At 36.3% G+C, this 21,987-nt stretch overlaps 2 protein-coding genes and 1 pseudogene across 4 annotated transcripts in view; 1 reads left to right on the top strand and 2 right to left on the bottom strand.

The window, feature by feature from the left end:
* The window catches only part of SLC25A12 (solute carrier family 25 member 12), a 173,451-nt gene that overhangs the window by 126,262 nt on the left and 25,202 nt on the right, over positions 1–21,987 (bottom strand). The gene's annotated exons all lie outside the window — the stretch shown is intronic.
* HAT1 (histone acetyltransferase 1) overlaps positions 1–21,987 on the top strand; it is a 51,235-nt gene that overhangs the window by 20,294 nt on the left and 8,954 nt on the right. For both annotated transcript variants that reach the window (XM_030851933.2, XM_030851939.2), the window contains exons 4-9: positions 595–715; positions 9,665–9,844; positions 10,117–10,238; positions 10,739–10,843; positions 11,171–11,277; positions 20,185–20,336. In XM_030851933.2, the coding sequence (XP_030707793.1) occupies positions 595–715; positions 9,665–9,844; positions 10,117–10,238; positions 10,739–10,843; positions 11,171–11,277; positions 20,185–20,336 (787 nt within the window). The remainder of the gene's footprint in view (positions 1–594; positions 716–9,664; positions 9,845–10,116; positions 10,239–10,738; positions 10,844–11,170; positions 11,278–20,184; positions 20,337–21,987) is intronic.
* LOC132597567 (28 kDa heat- and acid-stable phosphoprotein pseudogene) lies at positions 14,376–15,643 on the bottom strand (annotated as a pseudogene).

Raw genomic sequence — 21,987 nt, 5'->3', positions numbered from 1 at the left:
AAAGGGAATAGCAAGGTGTAGATGGGTAGCGGGGAGCAAGGTTGGAAAAAAATAGCAGCAGCTCCAGATCTGCTTTCTGAGTTCATAAGTGGGGTGTGATCAGACAGGTACTATCACTCACCACTTTCAACAGCTCTGGATGTTGGTGATGGATGCAAGTGGTAAGTTGGAAGCACTGGGCTAAGGCTACATCTTAGCCGCTTGCCTAGCCAGGAATCAATTTGACATTGCTTGTCTCTGATTTGAAATGCCTCCTAGTAGTAGCAACAGTAAGAGCAGCAACAGTAGCTGTAGTATACTTGTACAATGTGACAGTCAATATTATACACAGTTTACATGTATTAACTTGTTCATTTAACCCATAAAACATCCTTGAGGTAGGTGTTATTATTCTCTCACTTTATAAATGAGGAAAGCGGAGGCCCAGTTTCATTCAGTATGGTTCGTTTGTGTATTTGTTTTTAATAAGTATAGTTTAAAATCTCGAAACTACCCATGAAGTTAAACTTGTTTATATGTAGGGTTAATACTTTGTCATGACTTTGTAAAGATTCATTTTCGGGTCTTAGATTACTGCTGTTTTTCCCCTTTTAGTGAAACTGCTTTTGGTTACAAGGGTCTGAAGATCTTGTTATATTATATTGCTGGTAGCCTGTCAACAATGTTCCGTGTTGAATATGCATCTAAAGTTGATGAGAACTTTGACTGTGTAGAGGTAAGAACAGAAATAAATTTATTTTTAACTGTTTTCCAATTGAGTATAAAACATTATAAGATGTAAAGGTTTGAGGGAGGAGAGAATCTGTTATATAGCAGCTTTAAAACCACATATTTAATATTTAGTCATGGAGATGATTGTCTGCCTGTCATTCCAGTTAACGCTGTGATCATGATCCTTAGCCTGATCTGTTTCCTGAGTGGACCTTTTCCATAAAAACCTTCACTTGGGCTTCCCTGGTGGCACAGTGGTTGAGAGTCCGCCTGCCGATGCAAGGGACACAGGTTCGTGTCCCGGTCCAGGAGGATCCCATGTGCCATGGAGCGGCTAGGCCCGTGAGCCATGGCTGCTGAGCCTGCGCGTCCGGAGCCTGTGCTCCGCAACGGGAGAGGCCACAGCAGTGAGAGGCCCGCATACCGCAAAAACAAAACAAAACAAAACAAAAAAAACCCTTCACTTGATCAGAGTTGCATTTTATTTACCAACTTTAGTTTTTTATTTTGAACATTAAAAGTACTTATTTTCCCCAAAGTTAAGATGGAGGGAACTAGCTAAATTTTCTGCATTTACTTCATGTACAATTTTCTTATTAAAATTTCTCTTGCCATATTTCTAATCCCAAATTTCCTAATATATATTCCTTTATGAACATGGATAATTAAGCTGATTACATTATAAAACTATTTGAAGCAAATGAACCAAAAGAGGGTAAAGGCAGAGAGTATGAAGCATATGCACCTGTGGCAGGCTGAATTATGGCCCCACCAAAGGCAGCATGACCACAGAGGCTGAGTAATGTGGCCACAAGCCAGAGAACACTAGTAGCCACCAGGAATTGGAAGAGGCAAAGAACAGATTCTCCTTCAGAGCCTCTGGAGGGAGTGTGGCCCTGATGACACCCTGATTTCAGCTCAGTGATATTGATTTTAGATTTTGCCTCTAGACTGTGAGAGAATACGTTTCTGTTGTTTTAAGCCTCCATGTTTGTGATAATTTAGTACAGTAGCCATAGGAAACTAATACAGATTTTTGTACCAGGGAGTGGGATACTACTGTAACAACTAAAACTGTAGAAATGTCTTTAGAAATGTGTAATAGGTAGAAACTGGAAGAATTTTGAGACACATGATAGAAAAAGCAAGTTTGCCTTGAACAAACTGTTGGTAGAAATATGGATGTTAAAGGCACTGCTGGTGAGGACTCAGAGCAAATTTAGGACCATGGGAGAGAAAACTTTTTTATCATCTTAGAGAATACATACTATATCATTATAAAAGAGAATGTTGATAGAAATAGGAATGCCTTCTAGTACTAGTAACAGTCCAGTAAAAGGTGCCTCTGGTGAGGGCCCAGAAGGAAATGAGGAACATGTTATTGGCAACTGGAGTAAAGGAGATCTTTTTTGTATAATGCCAGAAAGCCTGGCTGAATTGTGTCCTGCATTAATGTGGAAAGGAGAACTTGTAAGCAATAAACTTGAATACTTAGCTGAGTAGTTTTCCAAACAAAGTATTGAAGCTTTGGCCTGGTTTCCTGCTTTTCGTAAAATGTGAGAGGAAAGAGAGAAATTGAGGGAAGAACTGTTAAGCAAAAAAGATCTAGGACTTGATGATTTCGGAGATTCTCAGCCTGTTCTGAAGACACTAAAATTAGAAGATTCATTATCAGGCAAGTGTGCTGTGGGGAGAAAGCCAAGAGTATGGCTAAGTAATCTTGTTTTGCTGAAGAGATAGGCACGTGACTCACTGTTCTCAGTAATCTCAACAAAGCCAGGAATAGGGATTGAATTCTATGATATGAATTCAGGGAACATCTGTGGAGGACTGCCTTGTCTATTGACATGAACCTTCATGGTATACACAGATTACCCACAAGGTTTTTCGCGAGTGTTATATCAGCAGAAACACGGCCAGTTTGGACTGACAGAATGAGGGAAGGCTAATGGACTTCTAAAGTTCTATAGGCAGGAAACAGGCTGATAACACTATTCAGCTGCAAACATGTGCTACCTTTCAAGAAAAAGGAAGAACAATTTTGAAGGTGGAGCTTCAGGCTCAGAGGATGGACCCACAGGCCACAGTATTCCCAGGTCTAATGGAATATGGATTAAATTAGCTGGATTTTGAAATTGTTTGGTACTGGTGACTTATTTCTTCCTACCATTTTCTCCCTTTTTTTGGCTGCCTTGGGTCTTGGTTGCTGCGTGTGGGCTTTCTCTAGTTGAGGCGAGCGCGGGCTACTCTTCATTGCGGTGGCTTCTCTTGTTGCGGAGCACAGGCTCTAGAGCACAGGCTCAGTAGTTGTGGCGCACGGGCTTAGATGCTCCACGGCATGTGGAATCTTCCCAGATCAGGGCTAGAACCCGTGTCCCCTGCATTGGCAGGCGGATTCTTAAACACTGCGCCACCAGGGAAGTCCCAAAAAATTATATATTTTAGACTTGTTCTGTTCCTGGGCATTCCTGTTTAAAGATATTGAAGCCAACTTTTTCAAGGCTTTAACTAACTTTAAATTTCTGACTTAAGCCTTTTGCCAACCTTGTGCCCCACCCTTTTATTGTAAAACCTTCTCTCATTACTTGCATTTGTTGATTTGCCCCCTTATTATTATTGTTTGGTTTTCTTTTATTGTAAAGGACTTGCCCAAAGTCCCACAACTAGTATCAATAAATGATTCATATTGTACATGGGAAAGAATCACTTAGTCGTAGTATGCATAATATATAGTAATACCCTCTTAAAAGATGTGATTATAGAACTGTTTATGACCTGTTCTAAATGGGCCCAGGCGCTTGTGCTTATTAGTTTTTATTTCTGTTTTTTACAATGTGGATTTATTTTTGCCTGCTTCCATACTTTTATGCTGTTAGATCTCAATTTACTGCTGGTGTGAGGGACTTTCCGCTTGCAAACAGTCCCCTTATGGGTAAAAAATACCATATTAGTAAACTTAATGGAATTGTAACATGAATCATATATAGCATAAAGAGGTCTAAAATAGTCTCTTATATCCGTTATTCAAACTTCAGTGTCAGAAATACTTTGAGCACTTACTTTTTTTTGTTCCCATCCCACTCTGTTTGAGATGCCTAAGCTTGTCAGATAAATAATATGTAACTGCACTTAACATTTGTTTTATTCAGTGGTTTGTGTCCCTTGGAAATTTTTGAAAATTTGCAGATATAAAAGTGATTCTGAATAATACTGTAGTTGTGGTGATTTGATACTTGAAAAGATTTAATCTTAGATAAACTAGCATTTAACACAGACTTAGTAAAATGGAGCTTTTTATAATCAAATATTTCTTATTAGATTGTTAAACTTTCAAGCCCGGCTAGATACTCTTTAAAAATGCAGTGGTGGGGGCTTCCCTGGTGGCGCAGTGGTTGAGAGTCTGCCTGCCGATGCAGGGGACGCGGGTTCGTGCCCGGGTCCAGGAAGATCCCACATGCCGCGGAGCGGCTGGGCCCGTGAGCCATGGCCGCTGAGCCTGTGCGTCCGGAGCCTGTGCTCCACAACAGGAGATGCCACACAGTGAGAGGCCCATGTACTGCAAAAAAAAAAAAAAAAAAAAAAAATGCAGTGGTGGGTTTTTTTTCTTGTGTTATACAAAATTCACTTTTGTTTGAGGGGTTTGCTGGTTTGGGGTTTTTTGTTTGTTTGTTTTTTTAAGTTTCGGCTGGCAGTGCTGAATTTCTTCCAAAGGAACAATTGACTTAGTTATTGATGAATCTTTCAAATATTATGTGCAGTGAAAATAGCTATGTATTTGCATTGACTTCTAATTGTTCCATTCTTGAAAACCAGCTTTCTCCATTTAGAAGTACTGTGTTAGGAGTAAGAAATCCATCTTTTATAATGCCTTTTTGTAGGACTATTTATTTGCTTCATGGTCGAAGATCACTTATTTAAATTACATGCTCAAGCAGAGACCTCTTTTTCCCCTTATACAAAAAGAATGGGTAGCAGATGTGGGAGGAATGGGCTTGCCTCTTCTCAGTTTGCAGTGCGAATGTTCATTTCACAATGCCTTCTGTGTTCTTGATGCCAGGAATCTAGTGGCAAACAAAGCAAAGTCACTGCTCTCATGAAGCTTACCTTCTTGCCAAGAGGAGCAGTCAGTGAACAAATATTAAATAAACAAATTAATATGTATGAAAATACGTTAATGTATGAAGAAACATTTTGCTGGTTTCTGAATGAAGAGGAGACAGCCATGTAATAATCTGAAGGGATCAATGTATGCAGAGGCCCTGAAATGAGAACATTCTTGGCATTTTTGTTGTCCAGAAAGATCACTGTTGTTAAGTCGTTGTGGTGATGGAGAGAAAGGTAGGAGATGGTTGAAGGGGGTTGGCGAAACTAGGTCATACGGAGTAAGAGTAGTTGATAGCCTTTGGAGGTTTTAAGTAGGTGGGGGTTATATGATAGGGTTTATATTTTTAAAAGATGATTCTGGCTGCTGTGCAGAGAACACACTGTAGGGGGCAAGAGTGAAAGAAGGGAGACCAGAATGTTGCAGTGTTATAGGCCACACTGCATTTAGTTGTCTGGTTAAGGATATCTTTGGAGGTAGAGCCAGTAGCATTTGCTGTTGAATTAAATGTGATTGATGAGGGAAAGAGGAACGAGGAGGATCCCATTGCTTAAGCAGTAGTGGTACTATTCACTGAGATGGGGAAGATAGGAAAAGTAGATTTAAGTGGAAAAAGCCCAAGATTTTTGTTTTAGATGTATTGTTTTGAGGTTATTACATAATATATCATAATTGAGCTTTTGCAGACTCTACTATTGTGGCATTATTTTTGCATATGAAAAATATAGCCTTTTAGGTGGTCAGAAACCACAGCAAATCTGCTTAGAAGTTATTTGCTTGTTAAAATTTTGCCATTACATTAGTCTTTCATCATCCATTCTTTTTCTTTTACATGCTCTCCAGTGTCACCTGAAATTTTTTAGTTACAATTAAGATGCCTGTAAAACATCTCCACTAGACATCCTCTTTAAAGACAACATAATTATTTTGAATTTTGCGATACAATAAACTTGATTATTCAGACACTGATGGTTTGGTCATCTTATGGTTGTCCCTGATCTTTGCCTTTATCAATACCTCCTGCCCTCTCTTGAGGTAATTTCATTGCTTTTTAGTGGAAGGATGTGTAACTAAGATTGTTCAGTCTTGCTAACTGCTAATATTTTAGGGAAAGTTTTGTTGGAGAAAGTTGAAGTACATGGATAAGGTTTGTATTATCTGTGAATTTCAGTCATCTGTTTTATCCTTGTCTCTCATTAATATGGATTGAGTTTGAGAGTAGATGAGAGCAGATTTTTTAAATTTTCTGGATTCCTTAGGGCTTTTTAAATAGAAAAATCCTGTGTACTTATAAAAATTTAATCTTGAGGAAGCAAAAAAATAACTCTTTGGTAGACTAATAATATTTCAGTATGTTCCACTATATTCTTTTTTTGATAATGGTGTCAGCATTCTTAATGAGTAATTTTATATGAAGTATCATAAAAAGCTTTAAAATTATGTATTTAGATTTTTATCTTGGAACTTTGTTGTGAGTTTAGGTTGCAAAACACTAATGCAGTATAAATTAACATAATGCGACCTTTGTTTTTCCAGTAGTTGAAATATTCACGCTTTTTCTCTACTCCTCTAACAAAATGGAAATTTCTACAGCTTAAATATTGTCAGAGAATGTAAGATTGAGCACGTTATGTAGATACGGAGTGTTTTTGCTTGTTTTTGTAGCATATCTTGAGCAAATTATGTAGATATGGAGTTTTTTTGCTTGTTTTATAGCATATTCTTAGAATTATAGTTAATGTTGTCTTCACCACTTCAGCCAAGTAAATGATAGCATGTACTACTATTTAACATGCCTCTAAAGTTGCTATTTCAAAAATAAAGCACCACAGACAAATTTAGACAAATGCTGCTGTTTAAGATAAGACACGAAAGAGGTAATTTGGTTTTCAAATGTGATAAGTACACGTGTACAAGTGTTAACATATTTGTATTACAGCAGACTACCAGTTAGTCTCAGGTACATTGCTTTATGCAGTGATGAAGGATAGTAAAAATTGCTTCATGGAAACATCTCATGTGTAACAAAGTACAGAACATTGGAAATTGAGATGACCATAGTCAGAAAGTATACAATCTAAAATATTTCATCTTGAGTCACCTAAGAGAAGACCTGAATAGAAGAGTTACTTTTATGCTTTCCTTATTAAAAAGATATTGCCAAGGGTTAGGAAAACATTTGTAAGGCATATCCTTATTAAATATATCAGGTTGTATTCTAGATTCTTGATCTAGTCAGCTTAATTTCTTATTCTTTCTAGAACTGTATTTTTACATAATTTTACTTAAAGTTTAGAATATTCTTGAAGATAGGGAATTTTTCAGGGATCTTCAGAAACAGAATCTAAACGTTTAGCCACAAGCATTGGAACTAAAAGGTTTCAGTTAATCTTCAATTCTACATTAAATTGAAAATGAGTATATGGGGGTTTTCTCTAGTGGTAATTGTATTGTCTGGCCAGTAATCCAATATGAAAAATGAATATTTAACTGAACTAAAATATATTTATTCTTTTAGAAAAGAGTACAGATCTGTAAGACATGACAGTTACAGGATTTTTTTTTTCTTAAAGCAGAATCCATTTAATAGAGAAATGCAGGCATTTTTCCTTTAGTGGTGCAAAGTTCTGAATTCTGGGTTTGAAGAGCTGTTTGGTTTTATGTTACGTATTTTATGTAATACATATACATTTTCTCTAATGTATTATATGTAACAGATTCCTTGTTTTTAAACTTGGCCTTTTATTCCCCTGTAAAAGTTCTTAATGTGTAAACTTGCCCAGAGCAAAATATTTATTTGAAGATATTTATTACAATAAATAGGTATCCTCTGAAGGCTGAAAGTTAAACATTAACTCTCTTTCAACTTCGTTGAGCTCAAATCTTTGGCTGCTTTATCTGCTATCTGAACTGCTACTTGAAACTTAGAGTTTCTGAGAAATCTTTGAAGTACATTTGGTGCCTGATATGTGAAGTTATTTGATCGTGCTTTGCAATGCCTTGTTGAGAAGACAGGACACAGGGAAAGTTTTTAAAGTTAAAATTATATACACTGTACATGCCTTGAAGTGTTTTCTTTTAAATTGATAGATTGTAAACCTCTTTATTTAAAAGTAGTGTTTCTTGACTTTTTAAAACTTGAATTAATACTACTTTACCCATCGCTACTTTGGATTTTAATTGCCACACAACAGACCTATTAAACCTATCCCTTATTATTACACTTTCCTCTTGTAATTATTGAATTTGTACAAATTCTATAAAATATGTTTAAGATGGTCTCTTCACATTAAATAGCAGTATCAAGGAAAAATAATTTATCAAATAGTACTTTAAAAATAAGCAAAAGTGGTTCTGTCAAATGCAGTTTATTTGATCTTGAGGGTGAATGGATTGTAAGGACTGGTGCACATATTAGAAATAAGCTGTTGGGCAAAATGTCGAAGAGCTATATTTTTAAATAATAGCTTTTTTTTTATAGCTATAAACAAGTTATATATAAATGTTGGTAGTACCAGAGCATTGAAAATAAAACTTGTTTGTGATAAATTCCATCCTTCGTTCTCTATCCGAAAATGTAACTGAATGATAATAAAGTGCTATTCATCTGCAGGTGCATTGCTTCTGCTTAGTTAAAAGATGTTTGAAAGGACAGGAATTAGTAGCATGTTGTATTAGCCTTTTGTAGTGTATTTTGTCCTAAGCATCTTAATTTCCCTGTTTTGAATGCTAAGTAGCAAGGGTCTTGGTTTAGAACTAATACCCATCATGCATGTAAACGGTATGAAAGAGCTGCTTAGTAAGTTAACACAAAGTGTTCTTGTGTCAGTCCTTGTGGAAATAGATACAATACAAACATTACAGCTGAACTCACGGCAAACTCCATTAAGTAAAAACCTGGCCTCATTGTTCAGGAAAAAGTTTGAATAGAATGCAAGCTCATTTTGTTGAATGTAATGTCAGGCTTTTAGGGACTGTATTGAGGGATAAGGTTTTGTTAAGTTGAGACCAATTCATTAAGTTTTATTGCCTGGTGAGAAGCAGTAATACTTTATTGTAAGACTTCATCAAATATTCATGGTTAAAGAGAAGTAGTAAATGTATTCAATCAAGTGGTCTTTGGGGTTTTGTAAAGGATTATGAAGTCTGCTCAGCTGATAGTTTAACATTCATTGAGGTTATTTAACAAGGATAATTTTAATCTCTGAGTTTAATTTTGTTGTCCAGGCTTGCCTTTTTTTACTGTCACAAATCCAACTCTATAAAAATTGTGCCACATTATAGGATGAGTGGATAATATATCCATTCATATAATTTATGTATTTCCTAAGTGGGTATATTTTTTAAGTTATCTTAATTTTGAGTTTCGTGTATGAGGGAGTTATGACCTACTTGCTTATTGTGAGGTTGCCATTTGTTTGGTCAGACCCTAGCCTCACCTCACTACTGCTGGTGATCCTTTCATGTCTTGGATAATATACTCTCCTTGACACATGTAACATAATAAGCAGCTGTGTAAAATAATAAGCAGCCTTTTGTTTTGGCCAGTTTAAATTGTCTTGAAGGGACATAGCATTTTCTACATGATGTTAGAAATTTCTATAGCATTGCCCTCATTCTTGTAGTTGATTTCAGGCTACCCACCTCCTCTTTTTTATTTGTGTTGTACTTGTGTTCATCTGACATTTTTGTGGCAGCATCCTGTACACATGAAACTCATCCTTTCCCAGTTCGCCGTGTGTTTGTACCTTCAGTTTAACAGTGAATTGAAGAAAAACTAAGAAAAACTAAGCATGTTCAACTAAGTCAAATTTATTAATTTTTGTGTGTCCTTTAATCTCCATTCCTTAGGCAGATGATGTTGAGGGCAAAATTAGACAAATCATTCCACCTGGATTTTGCACAAACACGAATGATTTTCTTTCCTTGCTGGAAAAAGAAGTTGATTTCAAGCCATTTGGAACCTTACTTCATACATACTCTGTTCTCAGTCCAACAGGAGGAGAAAACTTTACCTTTCAGATTTATAAGGTAAAGATAAATCTAAATATTCCCTGGGTGAAAGTACCTCATTTGCCTGGAACCTGTATCCTGTTTTGATGTTTTTTTCCGTGATTTATTGTAACTTCAGGAAACAAGTCTTTGTCAGCATTAAAAACAAAGATCTGTTTTGTATGTGTGTCTGTGTACACATCTTAGTCTGAGACTTCTAAACATTTTCCCACAGAATAGTTTTGTGTTCTACAGACTTTCACTTACCTTTGTGATGAGTTTCACCTGACTTTTCCTGGCTTTTTCCCTAGGCTGACATGACATGTAGAGGCTTTCGAGAATATCATGAAAGGCTTCAGACCTTTTTGATGTGGTTTATTGAAACTGCTAGCTTTATTGACGTGGATGATGAAAGATGGCACTACTTTCTAGTGTAAGTACAGTTCTAAAGCAACAGTAGACCTTATTACCTCCACAAAGCCAGCATTTTAATTGTGGCGGCCCAATTATTAGGACAGTATAATGATATTTTTCCCAGGAAAGAAAATCTATTGTTTATGAGGCTTGAGTTTTCCTTCATTATGCTTTGGGAGACCTTGAGAATAGAGTTGAATAAAATGCTGTTGTCCGTTAGGGCCCTGAATGTAGGCTTAAACAGTAAAACGAGCTTTGCCTGTGTTTTCTTTTACTTGCCACCTATTCATCTTTATAATAGGCAAGTGCACTGAAGTGATGTAAAGAGGTCTGATTTATCCAAGTTGCTGCACACCAATTAAGTGAATTGTATATTCAGAACATAGCAGGTGTACCCATTGGGCCCTCACAGAGTAGCTTGCTGACACTGAAAATTCAGTCAGAGAATGGAAAAGAAAATGGACACTGCATGGGAGCGCGACTGTAATTGACCTGCTTGGCTTTCTGTTTTATCTGCAGATTTGAGAAGTATAATAAGGACGGAGCTACACTCTTTGCGACCGTAGGCTACATGACAGTCTATAATTACTATGTGTACCCAGACAAAACCCGGCCACGTGTAAGGTAATTGGCAGTATAACACGTGCCTTGTCTTTTATTTCAGAGGAAGGGACTGCTGAAGTTTCCAATACTTTTTATAATAGTGTTGATTTGTTTTAAAAAAATCACCATTATTCATTGGCTATGTACTGATTTATTTCATTGTTCCCTTTGAAACAGCGTGGAAGATTGAATGTTTACAGTTTTGAGTATCTCAATAATTTTTGGAATTCTTGAAGGTGGATTGAAAAAAAAAATCACACAAACTTTAAAGTGTTTATATTACTATAGTGACTTGCAATTTGTAAACCAGTCATGTTGTGATATTTTAATATAATTTCTTTACTATAGTCAGATGCTGATATTGACTCCATTTCAAGGTCAAGGCCATGGTGCTCAACTTCTTGAAACAGTTCATAGATACTACATTGCATCTCCTTCTGTTCTTGATATTACAGGTATGTAAATTTTGATTTGTTGTTGAAAGAGCCTTTCTAAAAAATCTCTTCTTTACTAATTTTGGTTTTGTCAGAAATAACTATTTTATTTTAAATAGCAGCAGTCTCCTGAGGTCTTTTTGGAACTGTTTAAAAATGGCTTAAGGTTACATTTTAAATCATAAGCCTTTGTGGGATTGGATTGCATTTCTGAGTATGAGGTTCTCATTAATTGAACAAATTGAGGATAATGAATTGAATATATAATGGGAAATCTTAGGCATATATATGTTGCAAGTGTGGTATGACTTATTTGTTCAGTTTATTTGGCAGACAGTTTATAAAATTGATGTATCTTTTCATCTAACTTTACTGCTACTGTTAAATGATTTGGAAACTTGGAAGATACAGAAGTAATTACTAAAGTTAGTTTATATCAAAATTTATAAATTGTTTAAGTGACACCTTCACTAGCTTAGTGACTTGCAAAATTATAGAAACATAATACAAACAATAACACTTCTTTTTAGCTAAGCTCAAAATTGTTTAGCTTCTGTTTACTTATAGAGCTTGGACTTGGTACTACATGAAGGGACTTTTTTGGTGATTTTAATCTAGAGACTTAAGAGTTCACATAAGTAGTCTTTGTCTTCTCTAGTGGGTAATGTGCCAGCAGGGGTTGTTTCTGTGAAGCCTCTTAACCACTTTCTTCTGTCTACTCCAACCAATAAAGTCCTTGATACTTAGCACCAATTAGCAGATAAAGAATTTTATTTCTTAAATCTCAGTGAAGAGTCATCAATAATGGTAGCCTTTATTCATTGCAAACTGAAGTCTCTAAAGAGAAAATGCTAAACATGCTAACGGACTTGTGAATTTGAAAACTGGGTATTGGCCTTTATTTTCAGTGTTAACATTTCTTAGCATTATAAATTACTAAATATGCCTTATCAGCTGTTCTAAGATATTTCTCCTCAATTTCTATACCCAGTCCTTTAAAAAAAGAAAAGTACAGAATTTTCCACTCTTTGGTTGTTTTAGTTGCCTATAGCGCCATTATTTTGTATATTTTTTAAACTTTTTGGATCTTTATCAGGCTCTGAATTTCCCTTTGCAATCCAGGATATTCTTTATATTGAGATGGCCTTTTGCTTACTTGACATATAGCCAGATATAGTAAAAATTAAAACTTAACCAGCAATGGCCTATGTTACAGGATAGATAGGTGTTGTGGTGTAATTGCCACCCATTTTTTTTTTTTTTAGCACTTTTTTATTTTGGCCGCGCCTCTCGGGTTGCAGGATCTTAGTTCCCCAATCAGGGATCGAACCCGGGCCCTGGCAGTGAGAGAGCCGAGTCCTAACCACTGGATTGCCAGGGAATTCCCTTTTTTAAGCACTTAAAGTAAAATACTGGAAAACAGTTCTTTATATCATGTGCCATCTTCCTTTTGAGGATGTCAGTATTCATAAGATATACAGCGTTTGAATACATATCGGTTGTATGACCTTACATATAGAATTGGTGATTTGTTTCTTCCAGAATTATGAAGAGAGTTGCATTTGGCAATAGAAATTGATCTTGGGCTAGAATATATCTCACTATTATTAATCTATTAGTTGTATATTAAGAGCTAATTATATCTGTCCTTTAAACGTTCCTTGTAGTACTGGAATATGTTACATGGCTTTTTAGAGTGTTATCTATAAATTTTTTATAATATGAAGGTTTTTTTTTAATGATAGAAGAGCATTTATGTTGGTAGATGATGTATTTAACTTGGGAAAAAACTCAAGTTTTGATCCCACGTATCACTATAGATTTATATCCAAGCAAATTTCATCTTTTAAATGCGTCACTCATCTGTGAAGGATGTCACAGATTAATGGGTGTTACCATTTTAGGTTCATTTTCAGGCTGACACCTTTAGTTAAAGTGCTGGAAGACTGAGTGGTGACTTGGCCCCTTATATTAAGCTGCAAACAAAATATTGTTAGTCTATAATGGCTTATTTAAAGCTAAGTGGAAATTTTTTTGCACAGTTTTTTAGTATATGTGAAAATTTCAGATAAGACTGTGGAGTGAGATTTTTTAGATTTTTCTCAACTGTAATTCTTTTACCTTTGATGTGTTTTTTCCTAAAATTCTGGGGGTATATAAGTTACTTAAGTTACTTAAGCTTTCACTCATACGAAATTTTATTTTAAACTGATATTAGCAGCACAGTTATTTTTTCTAAACCAGTTCAAGAAGAGGTGGACTTGGAAAAACTGATTTTTTTTTTTTTTTTTTCCGGTACGCGGGCCTCTCACTGTTGTGGCCTCTCCCGTTGCGGAGCACAGGCTCCGGATGTGCAGGCTCAGCGGCCATGGCTCACGGGCCCAGCCGCTCCGCGGCATGTGGGATCCTCCGAGACCGGGGCACGAACCCGTGTCCCCTGCATCGGCAGGTGCACTCTCAACCACTGCGCCACCAGGGAAGCCCCAGAAAAACTGATATTGAATAAGCATGTGCCTCACTATTAGCACTTAAAAACATTTTTTTAAAGAGATGCTTGCTTAAGAGTTTGTCACTTAGTAGAGATTTAATTAAAGCAGCTTTATTGAGGTATGATATACATAGCATTAAATTCATGCATTTTAAGTGTACAGTTCAGTATTCTTAGTACACTTGCCTAGTTTTACAACCTGTTTTAGAATATTTCTGTCACCGTAAAAAGATTCCCTCCTGTCCATTTGCAGTCAGTCCCCATCCCCAGTCTCTTGTATTGAGGTTTGTGATCCATTTTGAGGTAATTTTTGTGCATTATGTGAGGTAAGTTTCTAAATTAATCTTCTTTACATATGGCCATCCAGTTTTCCCAGCAGTTTGTTAAAAAGGCTATCCTTTCCCTTATTGAATTGCCTTCGTATGTTTGTTGAAAATCAGTTGCCCATAAATGTAAAGATTTATTTCTGGACTCTTTAATGATCTATGTCTATCCTTCTACCAGTACCATACCGTCTTGATTTTTTTTCTTTTTTGAAGAAACAGAGGCTGTTTATTCAGAATGCTGTCTTGATTTTTTATTGTAGCTTTATATATGAGTTTTTTTCGTGTGTGTATGTTTTGCCTTAATGATAATGTCAAGTTTAACCTGTTAAATATGTAAGTTGAATTTGTGGAGCATGTTCAGCCTGGTTGCTGTAGAATAAACAGACGTTTCTTCAAATGATTGATGAGTAGAGTTAGAAATGGGTACTGGCCCTGGCCAGGTGGGTGGGAATGGAGCAGAGAGGAGAGGCCTCAGTCAGAGGGGCCTGGCCTGGGACAAGCCATGACCCTCAGGGACCCAGAGGCACAGGCTCCCAGAAGATAGTCCCTCTCTGAGTGAGCACCCAGACGACACAGACTAGGGCTGGTTGTCGCAAACTCATCAGCAGCTGACCCTGGTACAGCCACCCCGGAGGTGCAATCTATGTGACCAGTGGAAACTCTTCTTACCCCACCTCTCAGACACACAACGCCCGTCCCAAAAAGGTTCCAGATTCTAAAAGCAACAAAAACATTCAAATGGTTCCAGAAGAAATAGAGTCTTCATTTTTTGTCTCAAAGGTAGCAGCTGTTCCCTCACCGAAGCACAGTCCTCCTTTTCCCCCAAATGATTTTACATGTAAGATAATGAAGAGGAAGCCCCATGCAGTGAGAGGCTCCTAGCTGTGAGGGGCTACTACAGTGGTGCCAGGGTGTAGGGCGGGCAAGACAGGGCAGAGGTCCTGGCAGTGGGACCCAGTTGCCTGGTGTTTCTTCCTACAAGCCATGCTTACTTGTTCAGGGTGAGCAACTGCATTCATTTCCTGACAGAGTTGCATTATCATTTGTTTTCCTTTCCTCTTTCTTCCTAGCAACCTCCTGCCCCTCTTGCTTTCTGCTCTTTCTGAATGATCGATCACCAGCCAGGCAAGGTGGCCTTGGACTGCTCCGTTTCCCCCGCTAAATACATTTTCATGTAATGCTCTTCTGCTTTTTCTTCTCAGTGTCATCATCTTCTCTCCTTGAAAGCTCCTTTGGCCTATCTAGATCTAGTTGCGTGATCTGTCTGATTGTCTGTGCCACCTGGTTGGGGTTCTTGATGTTAATGAGCCCTCCTACACCTTTGCTGGTGGTCAGCTTCATCCTCACTGTCTTCTGAGGCTAGAGATTTCTTCTTTCTGGAGTCACCTGCAGCCCCATCTCTACCTTCTTTCCTTGGTCCTCTTCTTCCCTGGTCGCCTGCTTTTCAGCTTGGAGCTCTTTGTCGGTCTCCTTGGGACTCAAACACTGCCTAGCCCAGCCTTTGTGGTCTCCCTTTTGCCCTCTGGGCATCCTGCCTCCAGTGGCAGCAGAGCCTCGACCTTTATATTAAGTTTTGAAATTGGGAAGTGAAAGTCCTCTGTGTTCTTTTTCAAAATTGTTTTATTATACAGGATCCCTTATATTTTCATAAACATTTCTATTTGTTTTCTACTTCGTTGATCTCCACTTTAATTTTCATTATCCTTATTGCTTTGAGTTTAATTTGTTCTTTTTCTAGTGAAGATTGAAACTTAGGTTATTGATTTGATGTCCTCCTTTTCTAATATAGACATTTAAATAATACTTAAATATATATTTATATATAAATACAAGTACTGCTTTTACTGATCACATAAATTTTCATAAATTGTGCTTTCATTTCATTCAGTTCAAAATATCTTCTAATTTCCGTTGTGATTTCATTTTGACCCATGGGTTGTTTGGAAACATGTTGTTTAATTTCCAAATATTGTGGATTCCCATATTTCCTTCTGTTGTTGATACCTAATTTAATTCCATTATTGTCAGAGAACATGCTTTGTATGACTTCAGTTATTTTTCATGTATTGAGTTTTGTTTTATGGCCTACGTAGGGGCCACAGACTTTTTCTTTAAAGGACTAGGTAGTAAATATTTTATGCTTTGCAAGCCACATAAATTCTCTGTTGCACAGTCTTACTGGTTTTTTGTTTTTTTGTGTTTTTTACAACCATTTAGAAACCAGTCTTAGTTTACATGTCATACAAAAGCAGGCCATGGATGAGATTTGACCACTGCGCCATAGTTTATAGACCCTTTGCCCAACATATAGTCTATCCTGGTGAACGTTGCACATGTACTTGAAAAGAGTGTGTATTCTGCTCTTGTTAGGTGGAATGCTATATAAGTATCAGTTCAAGTTGGTTGATAGAGCTGTTCAAGCTGTTCTATCCATTATTGAGAGGATAGTGTTGACATTTCCAGCTATTTTTGTTGAATTGTCTGTTTCTCCCTTTAATTCTGTTAGCTTTTATTTCATGTATTTTGGGGTTTTCTTATTAGTTGTGTATATGTTTATAATTTTAATGTTGTCTTTATGAGTTAACTTGTGATAAAATGTGCCCTTTTTTCTCCTGTAATCTTTTTGTCTTAAACTATTTTTTCCTAATTTGTGTGGGGGTGGGGTGGGGTGGGTAATGTCTTAAACTCTATTTTGCCTGATACTAATATGGTCACTCCAGACCTCATATTGTTTGCATGGTATATCTTTTTTCATCCTTGACTTTCAGCCTGTCTTTGAATCTATGATGTTTCTCTTGAAGATAGCATATAGTTGGATCCTTTTTTATTCAGTCTAACAATCTCTGCCTTTTGATAGGAGTGTTTAATATGTTTACACTTAATGTAATTATTGCTGTGGTTGAAATTATGCCTGCCACTTTGCTATTTGTTTTCTTTTTTTCCCTTTTGTTATTCATTTTTATTGAAGTTTTTTTTTTTTAGTTATTTGCTTAATGGTTGCTCTGGGGATTACAATATGCATCTTAATTTATAACAGTCTATTCAGATTAATATTTAATTTCAGTAAAATGAATTGCTCCATCACAGTTATTCTCTCTCCCCTTCTTTGTGCTATTATTGTTACGTAAATTGATATTGCCTCTTTATATCTTGTAAGCCAAACATTGGTTTTATAATTATTTTTTCATGTAATTGTCCTTTAAACCAGTTGAGAGAAAAAAAAATATTTATTCCAGTTTTTATATTTATCTTCATAACTATTGGTGTTCTCAATTTCTTCTTGTGGACTTGAGATACCATGTTTCTTTAGCCTAAAGAACTTCCTCAGTATTTCTTGAAAGGCAGGTCTGCTAGCAACACATTTCTTCAGTCTGCTTTTCTGGGAATGTCCTTATTTCACTTCCATTTAGAAGGATAATTTTGCTGGATATAGAAATCTTGACTGACAGTATTTTTCTTTCAATACTTTGAATATATCACCCCACTGATTTGTGGCCTCCATGGTTTCTGATGAGTTGTTTCCTCTTGCGGCTTTCAAGATTTTCTGTTTGTCTCTAGCTTTTGACAGTTTGATTATAATGTATTTAGATGTGGATCTCTGTGTTTTTCGTAGTTGAAGTTTGTTGAGCTTCCTGGATGTATAGATAAAGGTTTTTCATCAAATTTAGGAAGCATTTGGCCATTATTTCTTCAACTATTCTTTCTGTCTCTTTCTCTCATCTTTCTTTTTGAGACACAGATTACAGTTATGTTGGTACACTTGAATGGTTTTAATTTAGGTTTATGTCAGTCCACTTTACATTTTATAAAGCTGCGGAGTACAAGTGAGGAGGTTATTGTAGTTGCTGAAAAAAACACTGGTGGCATCACATAGGAGAGGAATCAGAATGTCCTTCAGATTTCTGGGTGGCTTGTATAACTCCATGGTGTGACCAGATTAATATGGAAAAGACTGAAGAATGAGATAAAGTAACTAATTACATTACAATCTTATGTTTATTTGGTGATTTTCTTTGTAGATCTGCATTTGTTATTTTGTTTACTGTTGATTTTATTATATGTACATTCCTGATAGATCATAATTTCATAACAAACTGATGCCATGACAGAATTTCACTTTACCACCTTAAAGCCACGGTCATATAATGTTTACCTAATAATTACATGTATATGAAGTGCTGCATAGAAGCATAAAGATGGTATTTAAGTACATATGGATTGAATGAATAAATGACTCAATCATAAAACATTACCCTTAGCTCAGACGCTTTTATAAACAGCTTTATTGAGATATAGTTAACATGTCATACAATCCACTTAAAGTGTACAATTTTTTAAAATTTAATTAATTAATTAATTAATTTGGCTGCGCTGGGTCTTCGTTGCTCTGTGCGGGGTTTCTCTAGTTGTGGCAAGCGTGGGCTACTGTTTGTTGTGGTGCATGGGCTTTTCATTGCGGTGGCTTCTCTTGTTGCAGAGCACAGGCTCTAGGCATGCGGGCTTCAGTAGTTGTGGCTCGCAGGCTCAGTAGTAGTGGCTCATGGGCTCTAGAGTGCAGGCTCAGTAATTGTGGCGCACTGGCTTAGTTGCTCCGTGGCATGTGGGATCTCCCTGGACCAGGGCTCGAACCCGTGTCCCCTGCACTGGCAGGCGGATTCTTAACCACTGTGCCACCAGGGAAGTCCCAAAAGTTATAAATTTTGATATAGTCCTATTTATCTACTTTTTCTTTAGTTGCTTGTGCTTTTGGTTTGTTGTCTAAGAAACCATTGCCTAACCAAAAGTCATGAAGATTTACTCCTATGTTTTCCTCTTTGTAGTTTTACCTCTTACACTTAGGTCTATGATCCGTTTTCAGTTAATTTTTGTGTATTGTGTGAGGAAAAAGGATCCAACCAACTTCATTCTTTTTGCTGTGGAGATCCAGTTGTCCAAGTGCCATTTGTTAAAAGACTATTCTTTCTCTCATTGAATTGTCTAGGCACCCTTCTCAAAAATTAATGGGTCATAAATGTATGGGTTTATTTTAAACTCTCAACTCAGTTCCACTGATCTACATGTCCATCCTATGTCAGTACCACACTGTCTTCATTACTGTAGCTTTGTAGTAAGTTTTGAAATCAGGAAATCTGAGTCCTCTAACTTTTGTTCTTTTTCAAGGTTGTTTTGGCTATTCTGAGTTCCTTGCATCTCCATATCAGTTTTAAGATGAGCTTGTTAATTTCTGCAACAAAAAAAGCCAGCTGGGATTTTGATAGGGATTGCATTGAATAATTTGTAGAGTATTGATATTGTAACAAAACTGTCTTGTGAACTATGAACTAGCTCAGACGTTAACATTCTTTGTTTCAAGTCTTCTACAGATCAGAAAATGAGGGCTCAGAGAAGTGAGGTAATTTGCCTAAAGTCCTACATCTGTGAATGACAGAACTGGGACTCAAACACATGTTCTCTGGCTGCAGTATTTTTTCTACCTATCATGTTTTGATATTTTCCTTGTCCACTACTTAGTCTAATGTAGCTAACATAGACAAACATAAAGGAACATCTATGCTATCCAGATGCGATGAAGAAAGAATCAAAATCATATTTTCATTTTATTCTCTAAATAAAAAAGATTTGTTTTGTAAAAGGAAGAATTTTTTTAACTGGGTGAAAGAAGCCTAGCAGACTATAAAGGTTATTAAAGTAAAGGAGTTATAAATTGAGCTTTGGAACCCTTAAGTATCAGAAAATACTTGCTTTTGGAGTTGATTATGCAAACTTGAATCTCTTGTTTATACAGCTGCTTTAACTGAAAATAAAACTAAGGTACATATATATGATAACAAACCAGTCAAAAAGTTTACATTTGAAAAGGAGTAGCTCTAATTTCACAAATAATATGTATGTATTTGCAAAAGGATTGCATCTATAATTTTATTTGACAAAGATAATAGTGCTTGCTGTTGTTTGATTTATAAGGAATAATCCTTTCACGTTGTAACTTTTGTATATATGTATAATTCTTTTAAGAATATTTGCCTTTTCTAAGCTTAGCATGTATATTGAGGTTGCAAATGATGAAGAAATTATGTTAGGTAAGGGAAATGTTATCCTGCTTTATTTCTTTAGCGGAAGATCCATCCAAAAGCTATGTGAAATTAAGAGACTTTGTGCTTGTGAAGCTTTGTCAAGATTTGCCCTGTTTTTCCCGGGAAAAGTTAATGCAAGGATTCAGTGAAGATATGGCAATAGAGGCTCAACAGAAGTTCAAAATAAATAAGGTACTTTTAGTCTGTAGGAGGAAAACATTCAAACTTTGAAAAAAAAATTTTTTAAGTACATATGTAATTTAAACATTGCAAATACATTAAGAATACAGGCCCTGAAGCCAAATTGCCTGGGGTCAAATTTGGCTTCACCACTTGCTCTTAGGGCAATTTAGTTTACCTCCTTGTGCTTCAATTTTCTCATTAATAGAATGGAAAGATAATTGATTTCATGGCTATATTAAGTGTAACAAGGAGAACAAAGATGGATAGTAGGATCTTATTTTTGCTTTTTAAGAAAATGTTTATCTAAACTGGTAAAGTAGTTAATGCCCCTGGAGACTGTATTGGTGGGGAGGAGGGTTGGAATAAAACACTTAACTTTCACTTTTTATACTTCTATATATGTTTGTTTGAATTTTAAAGTAGTAAATATCTTAAGTACAGAAAAAATAATATGGGAGTTCAGAGGAATTTGTTATATTTATGTAAGCAAGAAATCAGAGTATTTCATAGAAGGGATGCATTTGATCTAAGCCTTGAAGAATGGGTAGGTTTTGGATTATAAACGTATGAGGGATGAAGAGTATTCCAGTAATAAGGAGTAGCAATTAGTGGTGGTGGTGGTATGAATTGGGAGATTGGGATTGACATATATACACTAATATGTACAAAATAGATAACTAATAAGAACCTGCTGTGTAAAAAAAAAAAACAAAATTTAAAAAAAAAAGGACTAGCACTTGATACTATTGACCTCCCCTCCCTTGGCTTCTAAGGTACTACAGTTCCTGGTTTTCCAGTTAACCACTGTGCTCATCTTTTTTTGAGATACTGTCTACTAGCTTCTACTGCTCCCTAAATATAATTCTTCCCCAGAGTTTTTTATCCAGTCCTCATTTCTTCTCATTCTACTTAATTCTACCTGGAAGAGCTCATCTAAATCTTCAATCCAAATTTTCCTCCTGAGCTCCAAAACTGTATACCAAAAGTTTACTAGTCACTGACCTTCAACAAGAAACTTAATTTAAATTGAAACTTTCCATCTTCTCCTGCATAAAAACACTTTAATGGCTTCCTGGCTTTAAGATAAAATGTGATTTTAGAAATAATTTATATTTCCAGACTGTATTAAACCTTTATTAATGAGAATTTATTTAATAGCTCAGCCTTTAAAAGAAAGAGAATATGAGCACATTATTGGGATTAAAACTCCTTAGTATGGCACACAGATCCCATCATAATTTGGCCCCTGCCTACCTTGCTAGCCTCAGCTTCCTACCGCTTTCCCACACGCTCTGGCTTTGCTGAACTTCTTGTTATTTCCCAACTATGCTACAACTTTCCTCCTTTTATGTCCCTGTATATAAGCTGCTCCCTTTGCCCTTATACTCCCCTTCTCCTGTTCCTCCATCTTTGCTTGGCCAGGTAGTACTCATTTTTTCAAGCTCAGCTCAAGTGTTTCTTCCAGAAAGTTCAATGTTATCTTCTCAACTTCTATATACCTGACCTCTTCCCCACTCCCAATAAATAGGTAAGTGAAATGACAGAAATAGGAGAACTGTAGGCCTACTCCTTTGGCTTCAGTGTTACCCAAACTTCCTGATTCTTCTCATATTTCTTTGACTGTTTTTCTCTGTTTTTTGTCTGCTCCTTAACTGTCACT

The sequence above is a fragment of the Globicephala melas genome, chromosome 7 (genome assembly GCF_963455315.2).
Source record: "Globicephala melas chromosome 7, mGloMel1.2, whole genome shotgun sequence".
Lineage (NCBI taxonomy): Eukaryota > Metazoa > Chordata > Mammalia > Artiodactyla > Delphinidae > Globicephala > Globicephala melas.
This window is presented reverse-complemented; position numbering and strand designations above follow the sequence as displayed.